Source organism: Micromys minutus (genome assembly GCF_963924665.1).
Source record: "Micromys minutus genome assembly, chromosome: 19".
NCBI lineage: Eukaryota > Metazoa > Chordata > Mammalia > Rodentia > Muridae > Micromys > Micromys minutus.
In genome coordinates, this window is record NC_137954.1 from 34,613,390 (window position 1) to 34,625,816 (window position 12,427).

The 12,427-nt window shown below is 38.4% G+C and overlaps 1 protein-coding gene across 1 annotated transcript in view; it reads left to right on the plus strand.

The window, feature by feature from the left end:
• The window catches only part of PSMD1 (proteasome 26S subunit, non-ATPase 1), a 70,285-nt gene that overhangs the window by 17,418 nt on the left and 40,440 nt on the right, over positions 1-12,427 (plus strand). The window contains exons 10-16 of the mRNA XM_080933389.1: positions 674-762; positions 1,522-1,600; positions 2,018-2,191; positions 4,275-4,386; positions 5,431-5,627; positions 6,908-7,003; positions 8,968-9,032. Of these exons, the coding sequence (XP_080789515.1) occupies positions 674-762; positions 1,522-1,600; positions 2,018-2,191; positions 4,275-4,386; positions 5,431-5,627; positions 6,908-7,003; positions 8,968-9,032 (812 nt within the window). The remainder of the gene's footprint in view (positions 1-673; positions 763-1,521; positions 1,601-2,017; positions 2,192-4,274; positions 4,387-5,430; positions 5,628-6,907; positions 7,004-8,967; positions 9,033-12,427) is intronic.

Below are 12,427 nucleotides of genomic sequence, written 5' to 3' on the forward strand. Positions count from 1 at the left end.
ATATATAGTGCCTTAAGTACATGATTACAAATGGGAAAAGATACAGACTCAAAATGTATAATAAGTAAGTTAGGGCTCAGTAGGTAGTTGAGTAGTAGAGAGCTTGCCTGGAATGTAAAAGGCCTTGGGTTTTATCCCCAGGACTGTAATACATTCCTACATTGATGCGTACATAATTCCGTGGCTGCCAGAGGTGCAGGCGGGGAAAATGTAGCATTGCTGCTTAAGTTACACCTTGGAGACCTAGGCAAGATGCTGAGGAAAAATAGAAATGTCTGATTAGTTAACTGAATAATTAGACTCTTTAGATGGAGGGGAGAGGGAGATCTGAATTCACACTTCAAATCTGTGACTGAGATGGTGTGATACTCCTAGACTCCACAGACTCAGAAGTGTCAGGTACTCAAGCAAGTTCAGGCCTGAAACTCTGTCTCTTAACGCAAACAAAATCTGATAGTTAACTTAAGCTACTACTGCAAATAAACTCTTTGCCTTGTTTTTTACAGACTAGCTCTTTCATCTTTATATAAAGAGATGTCCCAAGATTCATATTTTAAATCTCCTTTCAGTTTTCTGATTTTGCAGCAGAATAGGGCTTCTGAATATATATGAGTACATGTATGTATAGATTACTTTGCCAATGATAAAGAAGTTTCTGTATTTGTTTTTGTAGGATGCAGTACGAAATTCTGTATGTCATACAGCAACTGTAATAGCAAACTCATTCATGCACTGTGGTACTACCAGTGACCAGTTTCTTAGGTAAATATGCTTGGAGAATTCTACCTTGGTGGGATTTTTTTTTTTAATATAACTATTTTAAGTTTTAATATAACTATTCCTGTATGTCTGGGAATAGGGTATGTGTAGTTGCTTTTGAAGAGGTATTAGAGCATCTAGGAGGTTATGAGCAACTGATTTAGATGCTGAAAATTGAACTTGGGTTCTCTGAAAGAACAGTATGTACTCTTAACCACTGAGCTTTCTTCAGTCCCCCAAATGGCTTTTTAACCAAGATTGCCTTGATAGTATTTATTATACTTTTAGCTAGCCTTGAATTTTAAATGTTTGAGATACACACACACACACACTTTTTTTTAAGTAAAGTTAATTACTTTTATTAGTTTCCTAGGTAACTTGAAGGAAAATACATATTTTTTTTTCCTTTGGTCAAAGAATTATATATCATGCATTTTAAGAATCTGAAGAGCGAAGTGGTGACTGCACAGCCTTGAATCCCTGCACTCAAGAGGCAGAGGCAAGAGGAGATCAAAGTTCAGGGCCAACTTGGTCTACAGATTGAATTCCAGGACAGCCATTGCTACACAGAAAAACCTTGTCTTAAGAAGACAATATGAACACATGCCTATCATTCCAGTGCTTGGGAGGCTAAGGCAGGAGAATCATTGGCTGAAAACCAATCTGGGTCACAGTGCTAGATTTTTTTCTCCACAAAGGGTACAGCTTAATTAGGAGGAAAGTTAGGATTAATAATACACAGGTTGTTTTTCTTTGTTACAGAGATAACTTGGAATGGCTGGCCAGAGCCACTAACTGGGCCAAATTTACTGCAACTGCCAGCTTGGGTGTGATCCATAAGGTAATGTATTTTATTCATTGTGACTGGCCAATGGAAAAGAAGCCATTTCTGGGGCTAAGAAGCATAAGTTTTATTGTAATTACTCAACAGGTATATGTTGTCAGATCAGGTCAGTCCTTCAATAGGTCTGTTTCCTTTTAGTAAAAGTTAGAAATCCTTCCTGTGAGGACTAAACCATTTTGTAACAGTTGGATTAAAATGTTGTGTCGTCTAAGTTAATTTAGGGAAACATTAAATTAGTAAAACAAAGAGATCTAGTTACAATATTTTCTAACCAGGCTGTACCTTGGTCTCTTAAAGTCTCATGTTTGAGTGATGGAGTTGTTTGAATGAGAGTATGTTCTGTTACCAGTCATCAAGTGGGCATTCTGGAGAAGATGCTGCATCTGGTTTCCTCTTTGTGACTCAAATTCACAGGGCCATGAGAAGGAAGCACTACAGTTAATGGCAACATACCTTCCTAAGGACACTTCCCCAGGATCAGCCTATCAGGAAGGTGGAGGTCTCTATGCATTGGGTCTCATTCATGCCAATCATGGTGGTGACATAATTGACTATCTTCTTAATCAGCTCAAGAATGCCAGCAATGATGTAAGTATTAGGGTGAAGAAACAAATTTTTATTATTTGAGAACCTAAGACAGTGGTCCGTAACCCATGATTCTCAACCCCTTTAGGAATCAAGTAACCCTTTGCAAGGGTTGCATATCAAATACCCTGCATATCAGATATTTAATAATTTATAACAGCAAAATTGCAGTTACGAGGTAGCTGTGAAAGTAATTTTAGAATTGGGTCACCACAACATTAGGGTCTGTATCATGGATCACATGATTAGAGAGATTGAGAAGTACTGATCAAGGAAAGTATGTATTTGCTTTCAGTATTTCAGTGGATAGATTTCTTTGTATTTGGGAAACCAGTACTTTTAGTAGTAACTTGGGGGGTTATGTTAATGCTGCGTTTGTTTGAGTTTTGGGTTTTTTGAAATAGGGTCTTGTTATTTAGCTCAAGCTGTCTTTAACTCAAACATTCTCTTACCTCAGCAATGAGTCATCACACTTGCCATTTTCCATTCTTGATTGCTTCCTTCCTTCCTTCCTTTTTTTAAGTTCCTTTTCTTTCTCTACAAGTTAAAATTAAGCTTCTTACCCCTTTAAGACCAACTGAAACAAACAAGACATAGTTTTAACTGTTATGAAACATACAGTGGTCTCGGCGTGGGGGTTGGGGGGTGGCAAACACCTTTCACCCCAGCACCTAAGAGATAGAGGCAGAGGAATTTCTGAGTTTCAGGACAGAGTTCTGTACTATAGAGTGAGTTCCAGGACATCCAGGGCTATTCAGAGAAACTCAGTCTTGAATGAATTAATGAATGAGTAAATAAGTGAGTAAAACATGGAATGGTCTTAAATATCATGGAATATTATTACCATATTGACCTTACTTTTCACCTGGTTAACTATCATTTTAAAGGAAACGCAGGATATCCAGAGTATCCTGTACTCTTGAGAAATCAGAATTATTGCTTATTTTGATCATTGATAAGCTTTACTAAATGTAATTCTTTTGAAAAATTGGCTAAGCAGTCTTGTTACTTTAACTCTAAAATGGGATTTTAGAGTCTAGCTTTTAGGTTTAAATGAGTTTTTAGAGAGCTATCAGGATAATGGTTAAACAAATCAGAGCACCTTGGCCTCAGACTTGAATGAAAGAAATTGAGCCAAGAAGATGGTCTGCCTTGGCTAAGGAGCTCCTCACTCACAAGTTACTCATGTATGCACGTACAGAGCTACCTCATTTCCTCTGTAAACTGTTGCTGTTTGGTTTATGGACACACACACAAAGCAAACAACAATATACTAGTAATAAAAGCCTCTTCTGACTGAAGCAAGGAGTTAATCAAAAGTATCTTATGTAATTAATGAAGATGCTAATGAACCAGCTTTTTCCTTGGGTTTCTCTGATTGAACACAGTACAATTCTAGAGGGGGAGCATCCCACTGCCCTGGCCTCAGTAGCACCCACACTTCAGTAAGGGCAAGGTGGGAACTTCTTAAATGACAGTCCCACCAAGGTCAGCTAGTGAGGAAAGAACTCCCAGAGCCATCTGGAGTGCTGCCATCAGTAAGAGTGAACAGTACACTCAAAAAGGACAACTTCCAAAGCTGCCTTTTTCATGTACAAGACCAATCTTGTACTCAGACCCCATTTTCTCCCATTTCACAGCAATGTTAGATGCTTTCTCATCTTCAGTCTGGCTTCTTCATCTATACTGCCTCTTCTTCCTTCTCTACCTACAGACATCTGCAGATTTCACCTACCTGGTCTCCTAATACTTAGTATTTTTCAGTCTTCGTTATGTAAAGTAATGGAGGTATACTCTGTCCATTTTCTTTTCTCTCACGTACTTTTCAAGTACATCAACAAACATCATAAGTGAAACTGTGGAGGTCACCACAGGGCTCCTGATTGACTGATCTTTCTTACTAAGACACCCTCTGAAGTTGAGGTAGGAGCAAACAGTTCAGGATCACCCTCAGCTACATAGTTTAAACCGCCTAGGTGAAGTGAGTGTTGGGGGTGGACCCATGTACCTACGTGCTCTTCAGAATTAAAGTTTGGATTTTAAGCACTGTGTTCTGAATTATTTGAGCCAATGCTTTTTGCCCTAGATTGTTAGACATGGAGGCAGCCTGGGCCTTGGTTTGGCTGCAATGGGAACTGCACGTCAGGATGTGTATGATTTGCTGAAAACAAACCTGTATCAGGATGATGCTGTGACAGGTAAGCCTTTGTTACTGAAACCAGTAAACCTGGTGATTAATATACATGTCATGCTTTTACCTACCTGCCTTTTTATAGTCTCCTTTAAAAAACTCAAGATGAGACAATTCTTGACTAGTTTTGCATTTGCATTACATTAGGGATGATAGAGAAGGCTAGTTGTTGTCCTTAACAGTGGTTTTCCCTTGCTGAATAGGGATCAGAATTTGCTCCATTTTGCAGGCTTATCTTGTCTTTTTTGTTTTTGTTTTGTTTAATGTAGGCTTTCTAAAGGAGTGTACACAGAGTGCTCTGACAGAAGTATCTTGTGCAAATTGAAGTTATTAAACAAAACTGTAGGTGTCCTGAGGATATTCTAGGGTGCTTGGTGATAATGTTATTTTTTTTAATTGTCATAATGTTTCTTGACTTTATTACAAGATTTGATAGTACATACTGTCAAGTTTTAAAAGGAAATTTGCTATAAAAGTATAGATGTACTTCTACATGGACTGTCAACCTTTTTAAAAATTGCTGTTGGGAAGAGATGGCTCAGCAGTTAGAAGCTCATGTTCTTAAAGAGAACCTGAGTTCAGTTCCCAGCACATACATCAGGCAGCTCAAAACTGCTTGTAATACCAGCTCCGAGATATCCAACTCCCTCTGACCTCCTTGGACATGAACATGTACAAACACACACACACACACACACACACACACACACACATAAATAATAAAAAGTATGTTTTTAAGGCTAGCAAGGACAGGGGACATAGCTCAGTAGTTAAAAACACTTGTTGCTTTTACAGGTGGAGGCTTACTACTACTCCTAACTCCAGCTGTAGGACATTCTTCATCCTCTCTTGGCTTCTACAGGCACCAAGCTCATGCGGTTGCACATACAGACAGGCAGGCAAAACACTGACATAAAATAATCTTAAAAATGTTAGTTCCTCTCAGAAGGCTAGTGGTTGTTTTGATACCATGCAAATAGGGGCAGTTTGAAGTGAATATATTGACTCTATAAACAGGGGTGTTATTCATTATTTTACTTTTTTACTCCAGGGGAGGCGGCTGGCCTGGCCTTAGGTTTGGTTATGTTAGGTTCTAAAAATGCCCAGGCGATTGAGGATATGGTTGGCTATGCACAAGAAACTCAACACGAGAAGATTCTGCGCGGTCTAGCAGTTGGCATTGCATTAGTGATGTATGGGAGGATGGAGGAGGCCGATGCTCTCATTGAATCTCTCTGTCGTGACAAGGTGATATTCTTGTTTTCCCCTGCATCCTACATTCTGTAATATTTTTAAGCACTTTAATAGTTGTCTATTCCACCTGCACTCTCCAAGATAGGGTGAGTTGTTTGTTTTCAAGTTTTTGAGACAAGTTTTTTCTGTGTAACAGCCCTGACTATCCTGGAACTTGCTTCGTAAACCAGGCTGGCCTCCATCTCACAGATCCACCTGCCTCTGCCTCCCAGGTGCTAGGATTAAAGGCGTACTTCAAGCATGAGACAGAGTTTGTCTGTGTGTCCCTGGCTTCCAGGAACTTGGCTCTGTAGATTAGGCTGGTCTCAAACTCAGAGAACTGATTGCCTCTATCTCCTGAGTGCTGGGGAAAAAGGCATGCACCACTCTTGTCTGGCTTAATACTCCTTTAATAAGATATAATGGTTTACTTTCTTTTTTTTTTTTTTTTTTTATCAGAAAACATTGGCATTCTCTGTACTTTCTTGAGCAAAGGTTTTCTGGTATCTTTTATTTCTATGATGATATTGCATGAGTCACTCTTTTCTGTCATGTGATCAATACAGTACAGTTCATTGGCTGGGTTAATAATTATTTTGTTCAGCCATCAGACTCCACATGTCTTCCACTCATTGCTCCATGTTCAAGAATTAGATAAGGAAAATGTGAATTAGGATATGACCATGGCTCACACCTTTAATTCCAGCACTTTGGAGACAGGCAGAGGGATCTCTGTGATGCCTGGTTTGCCAAGTGAGTTCTAAGACAGGGCTACACAGAAAAACCCTGTCTTGAAAAACCAAAAACAAGAAAAAGAAAAGAATATGGAAATGGGACCTGTTTTCTTTGTTATTGTTTCATAAGTGGGAGTCAATTTCATATAGCTGTGTCTATTGATATTGACATGACTTTACTTTCCAGAAAGTATAAAGCAGGATAGAAATAATTGCAGAGAATGTTAAGAATTAAGAATAATTCCTTGTTTATTGGGGGTTTGTTTTCCCCATTCACTTTGAGCATTGCCAATCACAAATGAGTTATTTTAAGGTTCATAGTTCCTCCATTAAAGGAGCCTGTCTGGCTGTTATTCAATAACAGTTATATTTTAGCTTATTGCTATTGGGAGAGGAAATAAGATGTTTGTTTTCATAGTGGGTTTTACTGTATTTCCCAAGCTGTTGTGTAACAACTAGACTCAGCTCCCTCCTGAGCCTCCAGGGAGTAGGACCAGAGGCTTGCTTCACAGTGCCCAGCACAGTCACTCTTGAGGAATAATGGCAATTATTTTTTCTTAGGACCCGATTCTTAGAAGATCTGGAATGTATACTGTAGCCATGGCTTATTGTGGATCTGGTAACAATAAAGCTATTCGACGCCTGCTGCATGTTGCTGTAAGTACTCTGTTTTCAGGGGGAAAGTTTGCAGGTGGACAGCAAAGGTGTCTTAAGGTTTTATTGCTGTGAATAGACACCATGACCAAGGTGACTCTTATAAAGGACAACATTTAATTGGAGCTCACTTACAGTTTCAGAGGTTTAGTCATAGTCATTATATGGTAGGAAGCTTGGCAGCATAGAGGCCACCATGGTGCTAAAGAGCTCAGAGTTAAAGTTCTGCGTCTTGATCTGCAGGCAGCAAGGAGATACGACCACACTGACATAGCTTGAGCATTACAGAACCCCACGCCCACCTCCTACAGTGGCACACTTCTTCCAACAAGGCCACACCTCCTGAGAGTGCCACTCCCTATGGGCCAGGCATTCAAACACATGAGTCTGTGGGGGCATATTTATTAAACCACTGCAGAAGGTGTAGGTTAGGTACACTGTATATATGACCATCGTCAATGGTTTCAAGTTCAGATTCTCAGTCACTGGACACAGTAGTTCATAATTCAGCAGTCGGTTTTTAGAATGAAATAGAATAGAACAGTACTATGTCAACATGCATACATAGTCTTCAAAACTAATCAAGTGTAGTTTTTAAAACTATCCCAAGGGGCATTCTCATTTGTAAGATACAAGATCAGGTGAGAATATTTGGTTATCCTAAGATAGGCAAATCTAAAGATCATCAAGAAACCACTTTTTCTAGCCAGTGAAATTAACTTTAGTACCTCTAATAGGAACATGATCGATTTCAAGAGATCTTCTGCACAGAAAAATCTGATACCCATGGCTTTCCAGCAGGCTTTTTCAGTCTTCTCAATCTTGCAGTTTATTGAGAATAATGTTGCCAGTTTAAATAATATTCATTCCACATATAACTTAGTGGATTTCTATCATCTAGACAATGGGAAAAGGAAAAATGACATTACTTCCAGTACAGAAAGGGTTAAAATTTAAAATTAATACTTACCTCTTTTTTCAAGAGACACTCTTGTCTCGAATTATTGATTAGAATTTGTGCTTGATCAGTGTCTTAGTTAGGGTTTTATTGCTATAAATAGACATCATGACAACAGCGACTCTTACAAAGGAAACTTACTTGGGGCTGGCTTACAGTTTGAGGTTCCGCCCATCATCATCATCATAGCAGGAAGCATGGCAGCATGCAGGCAGACACGGTGCTGTAGAGGTAGCTGAGAGTCCTCTTCTGCAGGCAACATCAAGAAGAGTGACACTGGGCCCGCCTGGGCTTCTCAAACCCCAAAGCCCATCTCCAGTGACACACTTCCTCTGACAAGGTCACACTTCCAGTAGTGCCACTGCTAACAAGCCTGTGGGGACCATTTTCACTCAAACCACCACAGTCAACATAGTATGAGTTATATTGCAAACATTGTATCTGGCTTCATTTAGAGCATATTGTATAGAACAACATTAAAGAAATGCTTGGGTGTTTCTCATGACTCACAAAGCTGTAATGCAGCAGAATTATAGCTTCAGAAGTAACTCTGAACCTTAAACTGCACCATGCTAGAAAGGCGTCTAAGAAGCTCCAAAGTGGAATAAATTCTAAGATTTTTTTTAAAGTTAAGGGAAGGAAGGTTTTGTTGTTTTTGTTTTTTATTTTTATTTTCTGAGACAAGATCTCTCTATGTAACCCTGGCTAGTCTTGAACTTCATATGTAAATGTTATTTATCTCAAGCTCACAGAGATGCTCCTCCCTCTGCTTTCCTAGTGCTGAGATTTATGGTGTGCCAGGAAAGACTTTTTAAAACCTACATGTGTCATTATTTCCTAAATTTATTTACTGTATATACTTAAGGTATATAATATATTTTGGTATGCATAGTAAGGAGAAAGACTTAATGAAGAAATACTGTTAAGGCCTAATTTATATTTAAGTGATGGGGAGTTTGTATCAGCTTGTTAATGGAATGTGTGTTATAATCACCTTTTTCCCCTGTAGGTAAGTGATGTCAACGATGATGTCAGGAGAGCAGCAGTAGAGTCACTTGGCTTCATTTTGTTCAGGTAATTTTTAACTGCAGATTCTGCTTGTCTTCAGATTCTTAAATAGAAACTAAAATACTTGACCATGTCCAAGTTCAGGGCGAGGTCAGTAGGTTCTGTGTGTCTGAACGACATTGTGGGTTGAGAAGTAAGATATGTTTTTTTCTGTCCAGTTTTCCTTCTGGTTGTTTTAATTTTTTGCCTCTGGATTTCCGTGGGTCATTCATGCTAAATCCCCAGTTTCAGCAGCAGATGTCACCTGTGAGCCATCTTTTGTTACACTCTTTTCATACCTTGATCTTCAGATGGTGCTAGTGAGTCAGTTGAGTTCTGTGCTTGCCTCAGTGTCAGCCAGGCTGGTCCTGAACTTGGGCTCAAGTGATTCTCCTAAGTAGCTGACGGTGTATATATATACCCTGCATGTGGCAATTGTTCCGCTGAGGGACCTTTGAGTTTTCCAAAATCCGTTCTTGAAGAAGTAAGGGCTAGGAAGTATTGAGAGACTATCTTTCCTAAAACTTCTTTATAGATAAAGAAAGTTAAATGTGGTCAAGTACTTTAAGTGACTAGAGTTAAACAAGTTCTTTAAGTTTTACTTTAATATATTTTCTCCATTTATTATTTTTAAAGATGAAAGGAGCTTAGAAATCAGTAAGTATTCCTTTTAACTGTTTTGTTACATTTACTTATTTGTGTATATGTCTATCTGTGGACATATATATACCACAGCGCACATGTGGTCATGAGAGAAAAACTTGTGGGAGTCAGTTCTCTTTACACCATGTAGGTTCTCAGAGTTCAAACTCAAGTTGTCAGGCTTGGCATTAAAGTACTTTTACCTACTGAGCCATGTTACTGGCCCATATTACATATATATTGAAATTAAGGTTATCAAATTTCACAACAGTTAGCAAAGTTTCCATTGCTGTGGAGCTAAATGCTGAGCCAGACAATCTGATGATACTAGCTTTCTCTATGTAGTTCTGTCAGAGCTCTGTTTTCCTTGAAGGGGCTCTAACAAAATATGGTTATTCCTAAACTTGTTGCCCATAACACTTAAGACGTATATGTTATCTAGATTCTTACATGTTTTCTCATAACATTTGCTTTCAAGTATGTGACCTATTTGTTTTTGTTTCTTTTTTAATTTTTACGTGTATATGTTTTTGTGTACACATACGTATGTGCATCATAATGTATGCTGTGCCGACAGAGGCTAGAAACAGGCATCAGATCCCCTGGAACGGCAGTTACAGGCAGTTGTGAGCTACTGTTGTAGTCACTGGAAAAGGAAGGAACCTGAGTCTTCTGCAAAGCACCAAATGCTCTAACTTGCTGAGCCATCCTTCCAGAATCCTCCATTTTGACTTTTCCATGTTTTTTACTAGACTCCCATTTTGGTTTTTGAGACAGGTCCTTGCTCCAGGCTGGCCTTTAACTCATGGTTTTATAGCCCAAGATGGCTTTAGACTCATGGCCATCTGCCTCCGGCTTCCAAGCTCTAGAATTACAGGCGTGCACTGCCACTCTGATCTCCAGCAAGCACTCTTAGAGGACCTTGCAGTCATTTAGCTTATACCATGTCTAAAGAGTTTATTCTTTCTTGATTCTTAAAAACATCTTAGATACTGCTTATTGGACATAAATACCAAAAATATTTATTCGTTTTTTTTCTTAAGTGAAATTATTTTTGTGTAAAATTCTCATCTGAATTATTCTCTTTATTCAAAGGCTAGATCATACAGTTGTACTATTTTTATTCTTTCTCCAGATCTGTAGGCTGTCAATTTTCTTTATAATGGTTATGATTAGTAATACCAATAGGACGAGATGTAGCTCAATGTAGAGCAACTTTCTACCATCTGCAAGACCCTGAGTTTGATTCCCCAGCGCTTTTAGAAGACAAAACCACAAACAAAACACAGGTTTAAAAGAGTTGACAGGCATCTTGGCAGTATATGCCTGTAATCCTGGCCTCAGGAAGATCATAAGTTTAAGGCTAACCATGGCTACAGGTATTGAGATGTCCCTTTTTTTTTCTTTTAATGTGCATGGTGTTTTGCCTGCATGTGTATCTGCACACCACTTTGTTATCACCTTGGAGCTGGAGTAAAGTTGTGAGCCACCATGTGAGTGCTGGCAGTCACACTTGTAAGAGCTCCTAGTCATGGAGTAATCTTTCTGGCCCCATCAGATTGTAGATTTCTTTAAAGTATTCATAAGATAGAAATTACAGTTAAATACTCTAATAAATAGTGGTAACATTTTGAAACTATTTTGTCCCTTTTCATAAATAGTTGATATTTATGTTATATTTCAATCATAGACTAGTCTGGGAATGTGAGAATGATCTCATTAGCTGTAGGCAAGGTTGAGGATTCTTTTTAAGTAATAGTGAAGCTAGTTTATAGACTCCATTATTTTTGTAGGTGTGCATATATTTGAGTGGCAATAGAAATCTGTGAATAGTATTGAGCAGGTTGGGTAGCGCTTTGGTAGTATTACTGCTAACTATATATTTAGAGCTTATGAAACAACTATGTGTTTCCTGGTGCATAAAGTACAGTGTAGAGCTTTGAATATTATCAGTGTGATTTCTTACGAGTCTCCTTAGGGATGGGGAGAGGCTCAGTTATAGGACACCTGTTTTGGCATTCATTCATTAGGCTCTGGGTTTGATCTATAGCATCAGAAAGGGAGAAAAATTCATTTGCTCTGACAAGAATATAAATCTTAACATATGACAGATTCATCAGATTACAACCTCAAACCAAAGAAGAATAATTTTTTTCTGTGTCTGGCTTTTGTTTGTTTTACTTTTTTTTAGGGATGGGATAATGTATATATATATATATATATATATTTTTTTTTTTTTTTTTTTAACTAAATTAACACATCTTATGCTGTTGAAAGTATTGACACCACTAGGGGAAAATGCCTCCTAATACCTTAATGATAAATGAATTAGATGAGATATACTTTGGATGGCAGATGATACAGAGCCAATGCATATATGTAATATGTTGGGGTCTGTGTATTACATCTATGTTTTAGGAAAAGATTCTGCTACTAGAGGAATATGTGTCTGTCTCACTTATACCAAGATTTTCCATAGCTTGTACATTTCATACGATAATCATCCTAAACTTAGTTACCTGGAAAGGCTTAGTGACAGGGCAGGAGGACGAAGTATGAGTCCAGGTCAACTTGAAATGGCAAAGCTAAGGCATGGGCTTGTCTTTATTGCCACTTCCTCCAGCCTCAGTTTGTTTACTTACCATTTGTGTGACTAGCATGGAACAGATACATCTACAGTCAATAGACTGACTACCATTTACTGATCCCTGTTAAGAATTGCACAAAGTGCCTGCTTCAGCATCACATATACTAAAATTGGAACGATACATATACTAAAA